Source organism: Zeus faber (assembly GCF_960531495.2).
Source record: "Zeus faber genome assembly, chromosome: 16".
In the NCBI taxonomy this organism is placed as follows: domain Eukaryota; kingdom Metazoa; phylum Chordata; class Actinopteri; order Zeiformes; family Zeidae; genus Zeus; species Zeus faber.
Genome location: NC_137202.1, coordinates 24,716,447 through 24,736,107, shown reverse-complemented (window position 1 = coordinate 24,736,107; position 19,661 = coordinate 24,716,447). Strand labels below are relative to the sequence as shown.

At 48.6% G+C, this 19,661-nt stretch overlaps 2 protein-coding genes across 9 annotated transcripts; both read left to right on the top strand.

Annotated features, from left to right (window-relative positions):
* Positions 1-367: 367 nt before the first annotated feature.
* Positions 368-10,532, top strand: LOC307242123 (IQ motif and ankyrin repeat domain-containing protein 1-like; the record flags this gene model as incomplete). The annotated part of the gene is made up of 14 exons (XM_080016458.1): positions 368-422; positions 505-615; positions 2,663-2,802; positions 3,678-3,842; positions 6,016-6,207; positions 6,315-6,440; positions 7,506-7,645; positions 7,935-7,989; positions 8,059-8,157; positions 8,271-8,379; positions 8,474-8,570; positions 8,671-8,805; positions 8,901-9,029; positions 10,358-10,532. The coding sequence occupies 14 exons, from the start codon at positions 368-370 to the stop codon at positions 10,530-10,532; spliced, it is 1,728 nt and encodes a 575-aa protein (XP_079872584.1).
* A 1,296-nt stretch (positions 10,533-11,828) lies between these two features.
* mlh1 (mutL homolog 1, colon cancer, nonpolyposis type 2 (E. coli)) lies at positions 11,829-19,211 on the top strand (the record flags this gene model as incomplete). Of its 8 annotated transcripts, XM_080016593.1 has the most annotated exons (19): positions 11,829-11,944; positions 12,457-12,547; positions 12,650-12,748; positions 12,871-12,944; positions 13,558-13,630; positions 13,738-13,829; positions 13,962-14,004; positions 14,152-14,240; positions 14,355-14,467; positions 15,073-15,166; positions 15,258-15,411; positions 15,525-15,841; positions 16,823-16,944; positions 17,036-17,144; positions 17,253-17,316; positions 17,435-17,599; positions 17,947-18,039; positions 18,130-18,243; positions 18,874-19,211. In XM_080016593.1, the coding sequence occupies 19 exons, from the start codon at positions 11,829-11,831 to the stop codon at positions 19,027-19,029; spliced, it is 2,178 nt and encodes a 725-aa protein (XP_079872719.1). In that variant the 3' UTR covers positions 19,030-19,211. The 8 variants fall into 8 exon arrangements, with proteins under 8 accessions (XP_079872719.1, XP_079872714.1, XP_079872713.1 ...); XM_080016588.1 differs by having other exon boundaries at positions 17,947-18,243; XM_080016587.1 differs by having other exon boundaries at positions 13,738-14,004.
* Between the last annotated feature and the right edge of the window lie 450 nt (positions 19,212-19,661).

The window sequence follows — 19,661 nt, the reverse complement described above, 5'->3', positions numbered from 1 at the left end:
GATACCGAGGCGCGTCCAGGAACGGAGGACGCAGAAAAGGCTCTTGGAGTGTTGGCGCTGTCGGGGGGGTTGGATGGATGTTTGTTTCCCGCACTGGAAGGAAACGGGAGAGAACAACGAGCGAAAGAACCGACGTTGCGAGCGGAGTCACTGCGCGTCGGCGACTTTGACGGCCAGAGCCACGTGACGTATTTGTGACGTCACAGCTCTCCTCCTTTAAAGCTGAGCATTTGGAGGCCGCCGCCAGTTTTGCTCAGAGATGTGTGTGTGTGTGTGTGTGTGTGTGTGTGTGTGTGGGTGGGTGTGGGGGAGTGTGTGTGTGTGTGTGTGTGAATGATGCCGTTTGATTTTGTCTTAATTGTGAGAAATGAGCAAAAACAGTAAAGCGGTTAAAAACCCACCAAAGGGAAGCGCAAAGTCAGGTGAGTCCTCGGGTGTGGCCTGCGACCGGAAGTCCCAAATGTCAGAGAGGTAATGGTCACGTCCTGTCCCCGTTTGCTCCAGGGGCCGCCGCCAAGCATGGGCAGAGCGGCAGCAAGCCGGCGCAGGGTGGCCAGCGCAAAGGCAAACCCGCCAAGCCCGCAGGCGCCCTTTCCGGGCCGACGCCCAAGACAAGTACAGCACCGCCGCCCTGTCATCCCCGTGTTTCTTTTCCCGCTTCGCTAACAATCGCTCGCGCTCCGCTGGGCGCCGTGGAAACAACGTCGCGTGCACCGCGCCGTCGTCGGGCCGCGCCGTGGTGACTGTGTCGCGCTGCGCTGCGCTGCTGTTCTGTCGGGTGTGACTGTATTGCTGTGTTGTACACTGTACTGTATACCTGCACACACACTGTATTCACATGCACTTCAGTGCACTTGACTGTATATACAAATAGTCCATATGCATAACTCTATTCCCTTTCCTCCTATTTTGTATCCCCACTCTCTATGACCTTTTTGAGTCTTATTTAATTTTTTATTAAATTTTTATTTATATTATTCTGTTCACCAACTGCGTCACGTTTTAGGAATCAGTAAGTTGCCAGGTAGAAAGTAGGTTAGCTATTAGGTTCGGTTTAGAATTTATTGTGCATAATCTCCGGGTGCGTTGCAAAGACATGTATGAACGTATGTATGTGTATGTGACAAATAAACCTCTTGAACCTCTGGAAAAGGAGAGCGCCCTCCACCCACGAGGCCCTGAGGGGTCAAGGGGAAGGAACAAAGATAAGGCATAGTATAGACGGAGTGTCATGCGTCTTATATACGGGGCGATGATGCAACTTCCCCAGGCCGGTGGAGACTTGAAAACAGTGGCTCATTGTTTCCCCTCCGGCACCACCCACCGCACAGAGCTGCCGAAATGAAAAAAAAGAACCCCCTGAGATACGACGTGGGCTCACCCGACAATGAGACGAGCCGTCCTGCGGCCGGGGTCAATCACCGCTCCGTCAGCCCCCACCTGCCCTGCTCAATAACTTCCCGGAGCCGTGACTCTAAGGGGAAGTGTTAGGCTCCTTTTGGCACAAGCGGTAGGTTTCTAAGGTCCCCCAAAAGCATGTTCTGAAAACACCGCTCAGGCTACGCATTCTAGCCATTCTAACATGTCTCTATTACCTTCCTGTTCCAAAACGGGCTGTTTTGGGGTTTTTTTGTGTGGGAGGAGCCTCCCCCCCCCCCCGAGTTCTGTGAGCCAATGGGGTTTGAGTTTGGGTTGCGTCGTATTTAGTCTGTCAACGTTCGTTGAGTTCACCACAATCTGCTCCTGAACAAATAAGCGATGTCGTTGCTGGGTCGTCACTCGTGTTAGATCTACGAGGCCTCATTTAAAAAACAAACAAAAAAAAAATTCTTCGCCGCGCTCCAGGCTTGTGGGAGACATGCACTGGGACTCCCTCATGCGGGCATTTTTTTGTTTCATGCAAACGTCAAAAAATGAAATTAGATAAATAAATACATAAAAAAAACAAAGATTGATCGGTTGTGATTCTGCTGCGGGCCCTGCGACGGAGGAAGGGATGGAAAATCTCAACGGGGTCATAGTCAGTGTTTGTCAGATGCACAGTCTGACTCAGGGTCACTCTGAACACTGAAACTCTTTTGTGACGGGGGTGGGGGTGTGTCTCAGGACGTGTTTTCTGAAACGGGCGGCACACAACAAACCGACTGGGTTGTCTGACCTCGGCTTGTGCGTTAGTAGAACCACCAGAGACACAGGCGTATGTGCACAAGCACGTAAAATAGGCTAGGAGCTCGTCTCGACCCTGCCCAAGGCTGCCCAGCTCAAGCCTCCACCACAAGTCTGCAAAAGAAAATGAAATTAACACGATGCCACCGAAATATGAAATATGATGCGGTGGGTTATTTTTATCAGCGTGGGTAAATATGTATTAGGCAACAGAGTAAACTACGATTAAAAGGAGAAGTGTGTCCACATTGAGGCCCTTTTCGGTGCCACGCCATTGTTCCGACGGCCCATTATTCCGAAACCCCAGTCCCATTGGACATGGACGACACCCTTACCCAGCCCTTATCTCTAACCTTATACCGAAACGTAACCATCTCTAACCCCACATTTTCTTTTCGAGTCTTTCGGGTTTCGGAATAATGGTCAATCGGAACAACGGGATTGTCGCGGTCGGACCTAAACGTGTCCGAGTGCTGTTTTTGTTTCTTTCCAATAGCGACGGCGCCAACCAGAGAGGAGGTGGCCGCCGTGACCATCCAGTGCGCCGTGCGCCAGCTGCTCGCCAGGCGCGCCCGGGCGCAGAAACTGAAGGAGAAAGGCGACTACGATGCTCTCATGGATCGCCTGGAGAAAGAGGTAAAGACTCCAAGCCACTCGGACCGGAGACGGGAGAGAAATGGCGGTAGGCAGGTGGCAAAATGGGTGGGTGCGGCCGGGCGCGTGGGGCAGAGTGCGAATGGTACAATGACGCTAGGGCGGGTCAACATTTTTTCTCCAGCGTGGGAGGGGAGGCACAGGGTAATGGTACGGTCCACTTTAGGGGTGTCTGAAATGGTATTACAAGATTCTTCCAGGCATGATTGTGGGAAGTATATTGTAGTGTTTACCATTACAGGTGAGAATGATGTATAAATGCTTCGACCCCCCCCCCCCCCCGACCTGTTGTTTTTACCTCTTTTGGCGGGGGTCCAAGTCTTAATTAGGGGGTCAGCCCCCTAATTAAATATCCCCCGGGATTCGCACTATGGCGTGGGGGAGTCCATCAACGTCGACCGAAACGGGTCCAAACAGGAAGCAGTAAGGCAGACTGTGTGGGTGCCCCCCTAGTGGGGTGGAGGGGAATTTCAGTGAAAGAAGCAGAGCTTTAATATATATTTTAAGCACTCATTTGACATGACTGATGACATTTCGAGAAATATGTCTGACGGGGGGAGAGAACGGGGTTGTTTTCACCATGTCATGAGTACATTACAACTAATGTAATTTTTTCTTATTTTCATTTATTTCCATTATTTGTTTATTCGATAAAAGCAGTTTGAATACCACTCCGCTATAGTTTTCATTTTTAGTCAAAACAAACAAAAAAAAAAAAAAAAAAACGGCCAAATCTTCTCCGGTAATGTTAAAACATCAAACTTTCTGCGTTTTCAACAAATAATTGAAAAAGAGAATTTTTTTTTCAGCCCCGCCCTGTTTTTCATTGACCTGTGTTGTTTGGACGGGGCCGTAAGGCCTTTGTGGAACTGGTGCGGAGAGAGCAGGAGGAGGCCGAGCGAGAGAGGCAGAAGGAAGACGAGGAGAGGAAGAGGAAGAAGGCCGAGCAGCAGCTGCGGGCGCGGCTTCTGGAAGCGGCGTTCGACGGGGAGGAAGAGGAAGTGCTGGCGGTTCTCAAGGAGGTGAGCATCGCACTATCCGCCACCTTGTCCTATTATAAGGAAATATTAGATGTTATTTCTCTTGAAGAAAAAGCTAAAATTAGCTATTTCATTCAAATAAGATAGTTAAGTAGTTTATTAAATTAAATCGGTATTTCATTAAAATTGTATTTTTTTAATTAGCTGAATAATGTTCTAGAAAGGTTGAGGTATCTCAAAAGAAAAAATAATTCAAGATTTTCTGGTTTGTTACCAAATTATTATTATTATTAATTATGAATTATTATCGTTGTTATAATTATTATTATTATTATTATTATTATTATTATTATTATCCCCCCCTATTGTTATAGTTCAGATTTGTATTATTCTCTGAATTTATGGGCTAAAAGTGTCCGTAACAGGATGATCGCCAAAGGTACGGACAGTTGAGGTGTCGTTAGAACCGGTTCAAGCTTTGTCCAAATTGATCCACATACGGAGCAGGAATCAAAAATTTAAATCTAAATTTGATCGAAAGTAGCCGAACGTTCACACTTCAGAAACACGCCAACGTGTGTTCCAAAACTATTGGAACGATGAGATTTAAAACAAGACGTCGTCATAACTATGAACTATAAATGAGCAGGTTGTCGTTGTGAACGTTTATTTGCGTGGTGTCCGGTGCACGGTGTAGACTCCGTCGCTCTGTAGTGGTTAGAGATTACAAACCAGGCGTGTGTGTGTGTGTGTGTGTGTGCGTGCGTGCACACGCGTGTGTGTGTTTATGTACCTTCTTAACTGGCTGCTCTGCATGGATGTTCGATTCAATTTTGATGTCTTTGGTCTGGTATGTAAATTAAGACATTGTATTCCCATATAACCCCCGTGTTCCCCAGGCGCCGCGTTCCGCCATCTTTGTTTACGCACAGAACTGTGTTTTGCGTCGGACGTAAACCGCGTTCGTAACTTCTGCCGTTCTTCTGTTTCAAATAGTTTTAGTTTAGTTTTTAATGTCGAGAATTTTCCCGGAACATTATCAATAGCCCTGCAGATTGGGCCCCCAATAATAATAATAATAATAATAATAATATCAAATTCAATAAAATATTAAATATCAAATGAAATGTATAGTCATATTGAATAAAATATGGTTAAGAGAGGAGACAAACAAATCTAACCAGTCATTAAATGGGATCTATTATGCTTTTCCTTATTTTCTGTGATAAATATAATGTTACACTATGGGATGGTCATATCAGATGTGGCCAAAGTGTCAAAACGCTCTGAACGCTGCGTTTCCAAAGGTTTTTTCTACTTTCTGCACGAGCTGACGTCAGTTGGTCACAGATTTTTTTTTTTTGTACATGGTAATTTTCGCCGTTTACATGAAACGAAAAATCCCTGTTGTGCGTGCGTCGGTGCGGTCACAAGATTCAGCAAGATTCAGCAGCTGGATTTCTCGCCTTAAATTTGTTCAGAAACAGGTTTTGTTGGACTGAGGTGAAAACAGTGAACGTTACGGGGTAAATAGAATGAAACCAGGAAGCCATGCTCAAACCCCATTGGCTGGGGAGGGAGGCTCCTCCCACTTAAACAGCCCCTTTTGGAACAAGAGGGTTATAGAGGCATGTTAGAATGGCTAGAATGCATAATCTGAGTGGTATTTTCAGCAAAAAACGGCAACAAAAAAAGACATGTTTTGGGACTTATATTCACTTGTGTAAGAAGAAGCATAATAGGTCCCTTTATACATTAAATATTAAGTAATGAAATAATAAAAATTAAGACTGTCACTTACAGTATTAGGACTGCTGTTATATTAGGATGATTTGTACTATTACCCTTATTATTAAATACTGTTATTATGGACTGCTTATTATCATTGTATGTCACTTGAAGCCATATTATGACTTATTAGAATATTTTATTAATAGTAATTCGACAATACTGTAACTTTACTTACTGTAGATTAACTGCAGCTGCCCATATTTGGCTTACTAGTTACCATGGTGCTAGTGGAAGCATAGTGCTAACTGTTAGCGTAGTGCTAACAGTTGGCTGTAACATCTGAATGTCCCTTCTTCACTCTCTTATCTCTTATCTCTTATCTTGCGACATTTTCGAGGAAAACACCCATTTAGGCTGCAAGAAGTGAGACAATGCAGTTTGCTGTGTAGTTCCTCACACGTGGAGTCCTGTGTCGAAAACCCAGGTCACCGAGAGGGACACCAAGAGCGGCATCGGGTTCGACGAGGCGGGCCAGCGCCGGCGGCTGCTCAACCAGATCCGCATGGTGAACATGCCGGACGCCAACGGCAACACGGCCGTGTCGGAAGCAGCCGCCGGCGGTCAGCCCAACACGGTCGCCTTATTGGCGGAGAAAGGCGCGGACGTCAACACCAAGGTGAGGGGAGGAACGGTCGTCCCTCTTCCCGGGGGAACGCCGTGCGTGTGCTGGACGTTTTTGGTTTTTTTTGTTTGTTTTTCCTCTCGATGTTGTCGCCGTTTCAGGGTGCGTTCGGGCGGACCCCGCTGTTCAGGGCCGCGTTTGGAGGCCACCTGGGCGCGCTGCAGACCCTGCTGCAGCTGGGCGCGGACCCCAGGATCCACGCGGACGATGGGTGCACTCCGGAGCAGGTGCGTGCGCGGGACGACACGCCGCGCTACCCCTGCCCTCCCATTGGTCGGATTCCCGTGAGGGGCGGGGCTAGCGGCCAGGGGGGCGGTCGAAATTCTGTTCTTCGCTTCCTGATTATTCAGTTTCGTTGCTCCGTGGAAACAACCGCACGGTCCCAACAAAGTCACAACTAACTGACTCGCGCGTCTGTTACAACAGGAATCTAAATCTTTCCAACATTGGAAAGCCAATGTGGGGTCCGGGGACCCCCTGGGGGCCCTTCAAGTGGTTCAAGGGGGTCCGCAGTTAAATGATGAATAAACTTCACCTTCATGAAGAAACTTCAACTGCTCCCCCGAGCGGTGCTTTCCAACGTTTTTTTTCCTGCCACGGAAAAAACGTTTTACAATGTAACTGTGCTTATTATTATGACCCAGTAATAGTTCACAAGTTCAGCTTTGAAATTTGAGCTACTTTGAGCGACGCACTCAGAGCTGGTGTTCTGAACGGAATTTGATGAATTGGTGCAGCCTTGCAATTGCAACACAAGGGCAAATTTCCATCATTTATGTATTTGTAGTTGAATTTGAAGGATTTTAGAAGATTCTTTATTTATCACACAGCACACACACGCGCCCTCATGCGGCGACACACACACACACACACACACACACACACACACACACACACACACACACACACACACACACACACACACACACACACACACACACACACACACACACACACACACACAGGCTTTGAATGGTGGTTGGTGAAATTAGTTCTCTGCTTTTTACCCATCCTGGCTTGTCCCTCCTCCGGGGGGGCAGCCAGGAGCAGGGTGCAGCGTACAGCCCATGCAACTCCACACAGAAAGGCCCCTAATCAGGAGATAACCCGCTGGAACGCGGTGACAAGTGACAACAAGGCAGGGATCGAACCTAGGACCTTTTTGTTGTGAGGCAGCAGTGCCACCGTACCCATTTTCACACGATCTTAGAGCACGTACTACAGTGTGTGAATGTGTGTGTGTGTGTGTGTGTGTGTGTGTGTGTGTGTGTGTGTGTGTGTGTGAGACATAGGTGGCCTCAGAAGGGGCGGTGGTGTCGTTCTTGCAAAGCTGGGACCTGAGTCTCACGGACTCCCTGCTTGTGGAGATGGAGGCAGAGCAGGAAAGGAGAGCAGCGGAAGGACAGGAGCAACAAAAAGCTTTGACCGACCGGTGAGAAAATGTGTTCCCGCTGGTGCCCTTCGCCGGAATCCCGGCCCGGCCCGGCCCCACCCCACTCCACCACACCCACCCACACCCAGCCCCGCCAAGCCGCCCCCTGCCCCAGCCCACCTCACCCGAGCCCACCCCCCGCCCCGCTCCACCCCACCAGGCCGGTTCCAGGGCACAGACGTGTAGGAATACCTGACATTTCCTTCTGACATTGTCTTGACGGGGCAGGGATGTGGTGGTTTACAGTAGCAGGAAACAAGCCTCAACAATGGCCTGTGTTTTTCCGCAGCCTACGTGGGGAGGTGGAGCAGCTGCGGAAGGAGCAGGAGCGATGCCAGAGAGAGGTAAAGCAGCGGTGACTGGAAAGTGTAACGGGAGGGGGACGAATCCTGACCGTCGCCCTCCTGTTGCAGCTGCACAGGACGCACGTGGAGCTGGAGAAGCGGATCAGCGAGCACGACAAATGTACGAGGAAGGGGATGGACGCCTCGGTGCTGGAGGTCACGCTGCAGGTGCGACTGACTGCAAGGCAGTACCAAACTTCCTCGACATGCTTATCTGTTACCATGGTTCTGTCGTGACCTGATGTGATGTGCGTGTGCGTGTGTGTGCGTATGCGTATCAGGTGGTCCACGACGCCGAAGACGCGCTGGTGAAGGCAAAAATGGCGGCTGAGCAAACAGCCCAACAGCTGGGCCTCGCCAAGCTGGAACTGAGAGAGCAGTCGGGCGGAGGTTGGTACTGCTGTCGGGGTGGAATGCAGCGCGTGGCCACAGTAACCGGTTCCAGCGTGGGAATGTAACCCCTCCACCCCCTCCCTTGTCTCAGATGCGGTGACTGAGCACGGCGGCATTCGCTGCCTCGTTCGAGACCTGGAGGAAGTCCTCCTCAGAGATGTCGGGGGCAAGATCAAGCAGGACGGCAGGTCGGGGACGAGCGGGACGAGCCTGGTCGCTCTCTAAAAAACACAAAACACAAAACATATACCAAACCTTAATTAATGCGCGTGTTGCGCGCGTTGCCAGGTGGCCTCTCCTAGTGGATTCCTCTGGCCAGGCGACCATATTCCTACGCTACAGAGACACCAACTACGTGAATGTCCTGAATCCCGAGGACATGCAGCCTGATAAACTGAGGCTGGCTCTGCTGGGGGCCATCAGGTCCAGACTTCACTTTCACCTATTTCTTTTTTTTTTTATGTTTTACAACGGCACAATGGACTCTGTATGTTTACTTGAGGCGGTGTTGTGTATAGGTTCGGCAAACCACTGGTCATTGACATGATGGAATTAGACCTTTTCGACGCGGTGGAGGGCCAGCTGGAGCAAGTAAAGCCGGGGCTCAGTAAGGAATTGATTAGCAAGGAACTTCTACAACAGGAGAGGTAAGTTGCAAGCTTGCGGATCAATCACACCCGGTAGGTTGTCAAACAGACAGAGTGTGATTGTGTGATTATAATATAATTCAAATATTTATCATTTATAAATATTAATTATAAATATTATAATAATAACTATAAATATAGCTGCAGGCAGCAATACACAGGGTCCAGGTTAGTTGTGTTTGATACAAATTCGTTTTTAGAGTTCCCGTAAAAAACACCATCACTTCATATCGACACCAATTACTTATTTTTAGTTTAGTTAAAGAAGAAGAAGAAAGAAACAGTCTTTAATTGTCACACGACACTCCACAACACATGCTTGCACACACACACACACATGCACATGCTTGATGGTGGCCGGTGAAATGGCTCCTCTGCTTTTGACCCATCCTGGCTTGTCCTTCCTCCGGGGGCACAGCCAGGAGCAGTGGGCAGCATACGTGGACGCGCCCGGGGACCAGGTGATAAGTGTCCATCGCTGGTCAGGCGATGATGGGTGCATGTTTTTGGTGGGGTCCTTACTGACGTGAGGTGGAGGAAACCCCATGTGAGCACGGGGAGAACATGCAAACTCCACACAGAAAGGCTCCTGTTTTTGGAAGATAACCCGCCGGAGGACGGTGCCAACATCGAACCCAGGACCTTCTTGCTGTGAGGCAGCAGTGCAATGCACTGCGCCACCGTGCCACAATAAATATATAGTTCCCATTGAACATAGCATCAGTTCGTGCTGTTGCCCGTCTTTACGTCAGCATTACTAAAACAAGTTACAATTTTCTGAGTTTCCATTGAATGCAGCATCGGCTCGGGCTGTCTGTTTTCTCGAAACAGCGCGATTCCTGTGCAAAGCAAGCACTACACACCAATGCAGTCTCCACCACACACCTCGCCGGATGCAAATTCCCCCTCAGATAGTCAACCTGCATAAATATATATATAGCAAATTGGATGATGATGTCACAAAGCGGCCCGCTGCACAAACTAATCACGCTACGCCAATGTTCTGGGACTTCCGGTAAATTTCGAGTGGGTTTTCCACTAACTTCTGACCCAAATGTAGATCGATGTGAATCAGACTTGAACCACGAGATGTCGGAAAGACCTTGGTTCCAACGAGACCTCAACCATGTCCGTGGGTGCGGCGGTTGCCGTGCACCAGACACTTTCAGCCTGAAAAATGCAGGCTGGACCCCTAATGATGATAATTATAAGAAATGTAAATTAAATTAATCCAAAAGGAAATCTACCAATCTACTCAATGTGTCATGGAGCTCGAGCCTGGTGCCATTACATCCGTGTTAGTGTTTCTGTCCGTGTTCTGCCAACAGATATTTAGGCATTGTGCAGTCCTCTGATGGGCCGCAGTACGACAGGACTGAGTTCCGGGCGGAGCGCATTGAGAGCTTCCGCTTGGTCGTGACGACGAAACAGCGGCACCCAGCGGACAACCTGCTCACAACATTCTACCCGATTGAGGTCACGCTGCCTGGGGCCAAATCGTAGCTCGATTAGCAACAGAGTCTTAAGACAACAAGTTCAAGCAATTATTTGTCACCAACAACAGCCAAAGGCAATCGTATCCCCAACTGACTCTGTGTGACTCATTTTCAAATTGTCGGATCAGAAGAGGTTTGTATATTTACAGATATTTGTTCCGCCATTGTTAAAATGCCATCAAATGTGACATGGCACTGTGGAGAATGCACGCAGATTGTACCTTTTTTTTTTAAATATGGGATTGAATAAATATATAAAGCATGTTGTCGTCACATTATTTATCAAGAGGACGGGGCTGCGACAGAAAGTTATAGCCTCAATCCTCTCCTGAGCATGGACGTCGGTTCAACTGCACAGGTCAGAGGTGCTTTGATATGATTTATAAAAAATAAAATGACTAGAAAAGGTTTACCTATCTGTAAAGGGATCACAGTGACTCTAGATTTGGGATGCAAAGGATTTAATGGACAGCAATAGTGAATAGAGGAGTGTCAGTGGATACGGCAAGTGGAACTTTCATAGAACTGGGTCATTTTCCACTGTGTCGCTGCATCAAAACCAATCTGCCAGTGATTCTCAATTTGACAGGTTTTAGGCGACAGGCCAGTAATACGTGGGCCGAGGCCACCCCTTGTGATAAATCTGGGAGCCCAATCTGACAAACATTTGTATTGTTAGATATGATTTTAGTCCAAAATTCCGTACCTGTATATACTACAGTTGGTGAGATGATCAAACAGGCTGGACCCCTAATGATGATGATTATAAGAAAAGGTGCGCGGTGGAGACCGCATTGGTGTGTAGTGCTTGCTTTGCGCAGGAATCGCGCTGGTTCGAGAAAACAGTCATTGTTTTACATCCTCGAAGGGTTGTAAATTAAAGGTAAAAGTGTATTCATCATTTTACCCCCCAGGGGGTCCCCGGACTCCACATTGAGAACCAATGTGTCCGCATTCAATAAGCATTTATTTGTTTGCTGAAACGAATTATATTGGCATTCCAACGTCGGGAAGGTTTCGTTACTTACTCGTAAGTCGGGGCTTGGCCGGGACCCAGCGTCGACGTCAACAGGGGGCAGTGCGGCTGTTTCCACGGAGCAACGAAACGGAATAATCAGGAAGCGAAGAACAAGAGTTTCGACCAATCGCCTTTGAACCCCGCTGCTAACCCCCGCCCCCGACGGGAATCCGACCAATGGGAGGGTAGGAGCGACGTGACGGATCGCGTCGACGCCACCGGCCGAGCGCCTCGCCGCCGTCCCCCTGGAAGTTGCACCGAACCCGCGATAGAAGCGTCGCCAGCATGGCCAGCATGGCGGGTGTCATCCGGAGGCTCGACGAGACCGTCGTCAACCGCATCGCCGCGGGGGAGGTCATCCAGCGGCCCGCCAACGCCATCAAAGAGATGGTGGAGAACTGGTAACGTCAATAAAGTTACACGATTCAACAATAACGAGATGGCAGCAGCTGCTCAACTGTCAAACGTGGAGTCAGACAACATGGTTAAAAAACAAATAAACAACAACGATATTAAACGGTTAATAGTATTAAAATGATAATAAAGCTATGGTACAAACACGGAGCATTTACATGTATGAGCTGAGCAAAATATTACATGTATTATGTATCGTAATATAATATTATAATATAACATTTAATATTATTTTGCTGTGGGCTGAGCAAAATAATATTAAATATTTATTTCATATAAATATTTAATCAAAAAAGTACAGTAATAAAATATTAAACATCATTTTTAAGATGTCGAAATATTTTGATTATTTAAATGATATCTTACAAAACTGATGGGATAGATCCAGTATATACACATAACATGAGGTCACGGAGGGAGGCTGGAGAGGAACATGGCGGTGCAACCCCCCCAGTGTAGCCCCGGGGCTGAAGTGACGCTTCTTTGCCTGTTTTCACAGCTTGGACGCCAACTCCACCAACATCCAGGTGACCGTGAAGGAGGGCGGGTTGAAGCTCATCCAGATCCAGGACAACGGCAGTGGCATCAGGGTACGTCCGCAGAGCGAACGGGCGGCGCTTTCGTCGGGCGGCTTTCGTCTTCCTAACTGCCTAATTTCCCGTCGTCTTCCTCGTCTTATTTTCTTTTCTTAGAAAGAAGACATGGAAATCGTCTGCGAGCGCTTCACCACCAGCAAGCTGCAGAGCTTTGAGGACCTGACGGCCATCTCAACCTACGGGTTCCGAGGGGAGGTGAGCCTCGCCCGGCTGGCCACCTGCAGCGTGGCTCCTCCTCAGGGTGTGGACGGGTGGTGCGTCATGTAACGCCGTGCCTCACATCTCTCTGTGTGTCTGTGAACCTCCACCCGCTGCAGGCGCTGGCCAGTATCAGCCACGTGGCCCACGTCACGATAACGACCAAAACAGCCGATGCCAAGTGCGCTTATAGGTACGGTCCGTGACCGGGTCTTTGTTCCCTCATCCGGTGTTTCTCAACCGCTGTGCCGCGGCACTCTAGTGCGCCGTCAGAGCTTGCCAAGTGTGCCCTGAACATTTTACAAATTCCGCTCAAAAAAATAAAAATAAATAGAAATTTGCCCTTGTGTTGCAGGATCAAAATTGCGACAACTTTCACTCTGAAAGTCAGAACTATTGGTAGTGATGAAAGCTTGGGATCTACTCTTTTTGAGATTCGGTTCTTGACAAGTCACTTGAATCAGTTGGTTTGACGGTGAGCGAGGGGTGAACGAAAGTTGTTACTTATTCGTTTATGAAGTGAAGATTAATTCAAAATAGTTGTTTTGCTACAAACGTTTTTTTGCTGCGTCACTATTACTAGCCCATAATAATAATAGTAATAATAATAAACACAGTTGTACATGTCTCTGACGTTTTTCGTGGTGAACAGAATTAGTGGTGTGCCGCGGGATTATTTCATTGTACAAAGTGTGCCGCGGCAAAACTAAGGTTGAGAACCACTGGCTGATCAACTCCTGTAGTGATAAGTGAACTGCTTACATCAGGTAGTGAATCCTCCTATTTTATTTAAAAAATGTTATCAGAGCCTGTTATAGTGACGGCAAACCCAAAGGGCCCCCCAAACCCTGCGCCGGAAACCAGGGCACGCAGATTATGGTGAGTTTGTCCATTGCGTTTTTTTATCGCCTCGATAAATGCTGAGCTGCTCGTCTCCTCGGAGGCACCGAGTGTCATTGTGTTATTCTCCCGGTCGCCGTGCGCAGGTGGAGGACCTGTTCTACAACGTGTCCACCAGACGGAAGGCCCTCAAAAGCCCCGGCGAGGAGTATTCCAGGATTGTGGAGGTGCTCAGCAGGTCCGACCGACGGGGCTTTTTTCGCACGCCGGCCCCGTTTTTTACCGCCTCGTTTTGTTTACATTCACCGTTTTGTCATCCGCTCGTCTTATTGCCTTGTCCGTGTTGTGACGTTGTGGTTCTGTCCTGCAGGTACGCCATCCACAACTCTGGAAAAAGCTTCTCTGTCAAAAAGGTAAGATATGCTTCAGCTTTGATGGGGGGACATTTCTGGAGCCCGTTCGGAGGGACGGCGTGTTTAAAATCCTTCCCTCTTGTGCGCATAATGTGTCGGTCACACGGCTGATGGCATCTGTGTTGTTGTTTCTCTGCCCCTCATCAGCAAGGGGAGACGGTGGCAGACGTCCGGACCCTTCCCAACGCCACCGTAGTGGATAATATCCGAGGCGTGTTTGGCAACGCGGTGAGCAGGTAGAGACGGGCGTCTTCCCTCGTTGCTTTCCTGTAACTTTATGTTCGCGTCGATAACGGCGTTGGGTAAAATGGCCCCCAAGGTGTGACTGTAGACGCGGTGTTTGTCCCCAGGGAGCTGATCGAAGTGGGCTGCGAGGACCAGAGGCTGGCCTACAAGCTGAGGGGCTACATCTCCAACGCCAACTACTCCGTCAAGAAGTGCATCCTCATCCTCTTCATTAATCGTAAGTAAAAAAAAAAAAAACAACAACAAAAAAAACAAAAAACCTCTTTGAAAACGTTAGGGCGGTGTCTAGCAACCTTTTCTTCTTCCACGGCACACTTTTTACAATGAAGTAATCCCACGGCACCCCACAATACTTTTAACCTCTTAAAACGTCCAACACTTGTAGGACTGTGCCTATTATTATTATTATTATTATTATTATTATTTATTATTATTATGGGCTACGGACAGCGATGCATGGCTTGCCAACGATCCGTTCTTGGTGAACGTACTGTGTCTTTTAAGACGACTCAGCACATTGACGCGTCTCTCCGGCGAAAGAACGGGCGAGCGAGTCGACTCACAAACTGAAAATAATTACAGACGACTAAATGAAAGTCAGAGGGGAGGGGAAAAAAATAAATAAAAAAAAGTACCGAGGCATTTCCGCACAATTCCCATTAAGTGCGAATGATTTACTCTTCGCATTTAGACGAAACAGAATTGAATAATGTTTATGAGAATTCCACTCGCAACTCAGAGCCGACGGACTCTCTTTTTACCGAGTGACTCAAAAAGAGTCGGTGGATGAGCGTAGATCCCAAAGTCTTGCCCCTCCCCCAGATCGCCTGGTGGAGTCGAGTGCCCTGAAGAAAGCCATGGAGACGGTGTACGCCGCGTACCTGCCCAAGAACACGCACCCCTTCCTCTACCTGAGGTAACCGGATCCGCCGCCGCACCTTTCTTTATTCACTGGTATCATATACTCATATCGGCGCTCGTATTGACTCGCTGTCGCACCGCCACAGCCTGGAGATCGCGCCGCACAACATCGACGTCAACGTCCACCCCACCAAGCACGAGGTGCACTTCCTGCACGAGGACTGCATCATCGAGGGCGTCCAGAAGCACGTGGAGAGCAAACTCCTCGGCTCCAACTCCTCCCGCACCTATTTCACGCAGGTAGAGCCGCCGGCGCCGGGGGCTCCGAAGCACGGCACGGGCGGAAGCCGGGGGGGCCCGCGACCGCGACCGCCGGAAGCTGATGGAGAGCGTGTGCGTGTGTTGTGTCGCAGACCTTGCTGCCGGGGCTCTCCGTCTCGGAGGCCAAGCCGGCGTCCGGCGCCGCCGAGTCGGCCGATCGCGTCTACGCCCATCAGATGGTGAGGACCGACTGCCGAGCCCAGAAGCTGGACGCCTTCCTCCGGCCGAGGGAGAGGCCGGGCGCGGGCGCGGGCTCGACCGCCGATCCGCCCGGCTCCACTGACATGGATGAGGTGGAGGACGCGGCGATGCTAGAGGCCCTGGAGGAGGTGGAGGGGGTGGAGGAGGAGGTTGCAGGGGTTTCCAAGCAAGGAGACCAAGCTAGTGCCACCGCTCCAGACCAGCCCAGGTGAGAAGGGCTCCAAGTCGGTGTTTTTCCCTCCGGGACACAAATGGCTGTAAAATGCTGGAATATATAGTAAAATGCTAGCGAGAGTGAATCGGGGCTCAAACCAGGTCCTTGGGTGCTTGAAAGCACTGGAATACCTTGAAATTGGCCCCTTTTGTGCTGAAGTGCTTGAAAGGTCCTTGGGGAAAAAAACACGATAATTGAAAACCTGTGATATTCACTCTGGTTTTGTTATTCAAATCTAAATGTAACAAAAATGTTTCCAGAATCACTTTCATGACATAAATGATGCAGGGAAATGAACATTTAATCCAGCACGGTTGGAAATACACTAATAATAGTAGATAAAATTTTGAATAATAATAGATATACTAAAATAAATAATCAACCATGAGATTATTATTTGAATTACTAGAGATCACATTGAAAATGTATTGTATTTTTTGTGTGAAGTCCTTGGAAATGAAAAAATGCTTCAGAAGTACTTGAAAGCGCTTGAATTTCATTTTGTAATTCAAGAATGAACCCTGGTAAATCAAATGTATTATGTCACTGATCTCAACTAAAGATGCTCACTTAAGAAATCCGTTTTTGAAAATGGACGACACACATATTGTACTACCTTGGAAAATAGTTTGATAACTGTAGTGTTGGGAAACTGCTTGGATTTCACATCATTTTACCCGTACAAACCCAAGTTTTTTTTACCGCTTTTCCCAATAAATAGTTGCGCAAAATGCAATTACGCAAAATTGGAAACATTCCAACTACATTTTTTGAATTTTATGTCATAATTCTGTGGAACGGAGGTCTATCAGCAGACCTCCCTTTTTGCTTTGTCAGCAAATATGACAATGTAACTGGGAGACTGATACTGTGTGTGTGTGTGTGTGTGTGTGTGTGTGTGTGTGTGTGTGTGTGTGTGTGTGTGTGTGTGTGTGTGTGTGTGTGTGTGTGTGTGTGTGTGTGTGTGTGTCTCAGGAAGCGTCCCAGGACAGGCCAGGAGGAGGAGCTGACCGCTGCGGTGACGCCCCGGAGGAGAGCCATCAAGCTGGTCAGCGTGAAGGAGCTGAGGGCGGAGATCAGCAGGTGCACGCACAAAGGTGGAGCGGGGCTCACTCCTCAGTTGAGGTCGGGGCGTCCGTTCAGCAATGGTTTCACCGACCTCCCCTTTGAATTCCCTCCTCTCTGCAGGGCTTCAGGAGATGCTCCGCGACCACTCGTTCGTGGGCTGCGTCAACCCCCAGTGGAGCCTCATCCAGCACCGCACCAAGCTCTACCTGCTCAACACCACCAAACTCAGGTCAGCCCCCAGGGATTACACCACCTCATACACCACCTCAATCCAGTTGTTGTTTTCCTTTTTCTTGACAAATGTTTTCCTCGTTTTTTTTTTTTTTGCTCGTTGCAGCGAGGAGCTCTTTTACCAAATACTGATCTACGACTTTGGGAACTTTGGTGTGCTGAGGCTGTCGGTAAGTACTCCTCTCCCAGCCTGGACGGCGGTGGAGCGATGGAGGCGGGCGAAGCTTCCTGCAGGGGGGTGGGGGTCGGTCCCTTTGACGTTGTCTTTTTTTTTTTTTTTTCCTCCAGACACCGGCTCCGCTGTACGACCTGGCCATGTTGGCCCTGGACTCGGAGGAGAGCGGCTGGACGGAGGAGGACGGACCCAAGGAGGGCCTGGCGCGCTACATCGTCGACTTCCTGACCAAGAAGGCCGAGATGCTGGCCGACTACTTCTCCGTGGAGATAGACGAGGTCGGGTCCCATTTGCTGTTCTAATGTTGGTGCAAACGGTCTGAACTCTTTAAGGTTCACCTGACTGAGCGTTTTACTTAACACACAGATTTAGGACGGTTGCAGTGATATATAAAATGGGGATTTAAAATGACAATGGTATTCAACTTGAAGGGAACCTACGAGCCCTCTCTAGTGGCCAAAGCCGGTAACATTGGTGTAAACATATAATTGAAGCATTTCATTGTAGCGTCGTACTCCAGCTGCTTCTGTGCATTTGATCAAAGTTGCGTCGGACAAAGATTTCAAATCATCGTCTAGACAGAGCGGCCATCTTGTGTTGAATTCAACTGTGTGCTGCTCTGCAGGAAGGAAATCTAACAGGGCTGCCCTTACTGCTCGACAAGTACAGCCCCGTCATGGAGGGTCTCCCCATGTTCGTTCTGCGCCTGGCCACCGAGGTAACGCGCCCCGCCCGCCCGGTCGTTCCTCCGGTTGCGTGGTTTTTCGGCGATGCGTCTGAAGGCTTTTTCCCCCTCTTCGCCGAGCAGATCAACTGGGATGACGAGAAGGAATGTTTCCGGGGCTTCAGCAGGGAGTGCAGCCAGTTCTACTCCATCAGGAAGCAGTACATCCTGGAGGCGGAGCCAGGCGAGGAGCACAATGTACGGCGGGGTATAAAGTTGTGACTCATTTTGTGCGGTCATGCGGAGCAACGTTGACTTGAACCGTCTTGCGAGGCTGGACTAATGAATCAAATTCGGTTCCAGCCAGAGCAGCGGCTCCGGCAGAGAAAGTTTCACTCTGACAGTGAGGACTCGCTGTTGTGATGAAAGGTTCGACTCTGTTCGAATATTGAGATTCGGTTCTCGACGTCTCCCACTGTTTTTCTCGACCCGTTTGTTTGATTGGGTTGTTGTGCGGTGAGCGAGGGCGGCCTTCCGGTGACAGTCAGAAGAGTCGTTTGGCTCAGAGCTGTGAATACAAGAATCATTTATTTTGGCGGAATGCAAAGAGTAAATGAGTCACATTCAATATGAATTACACCGTGGACTTTTTTAAATTTATTGTCAAATTATTTTCAGTTTGTGCGTCAAAGACACTTCTTGACAGTGACTCGCTAGTGATTTCAAAGATGTTCTCTACCAACTAATCACTTGCGTAGCAGGCAATGATATTAAGAAAGTTAACGTTAGTGGTGTGATGTGGGGGTTATTTGATTAAACACCGGATTAGAAACCTTTTTGCCCATCAATTGACCTGAGAAGTGTGATGTTTAAACTGCTGTTTTGCAGGACGGCGAGATGAACTCGTGGCGCTGGAAGGTGGAGCACGTGATCTTCAAGGGCTTCAGGAGCCTCTTCTGTCCCCCGCAGCCCTTCAGCGAGGACGGCAGCGTCCTCCAGATAGCCAACCTGCCCGACCTCTACAAGGTGTTTGAGAGATGCTGAACCGGGGGCAAAGCGACTCAAAAGGAATGAGACGATTAACGGGCTCTGAAGTTTGTAATGTGTACATATTGCATAGTTGTAAATAAATGTTTCGTATCAAACACTTTTTGTGAATAAACTGAATAAAATGCAGTTTTGCAGTTACTTGGGTTTCCTAAAGGTATGATAAAAAAAAATACAATGTCCTGCGCCCACAGGGTGACTGGATACAGAAAAGCAGAATTAAGCTTTAGATTGTTCCGCGACGGTGTCAACATCTGAGCTTCACTGCAGCACCTATTTACGCAAGGTTTTCTGTAAAAAGTCAAAACTTTCCAAATAGAAAATGGTCGACGTTAGGATTTGGCTTTCAAACAGCAAAAGTGAGCCAAGTCAAGTGTTGGCAGCAGGGAAGGATGAGAACCCAAATGAACCTCGTAAACGGTGGCGTAAAGTGATGTGGAAAATACTACCTAGTGCTGGAAAATGTTTTGGTTTTTTTTGAAGAAATGAACCCCTGAATTCCTGAGCTGAAAACCAAACAAAAGAACGACTCAAGGCAGACGGAGACCACGTCCCCAGTGACCAACACGACCACCTCCCCAACATCACGTTGGCATAGTTTGAACCTTGTGGAAGGACCAAGCAAAGAT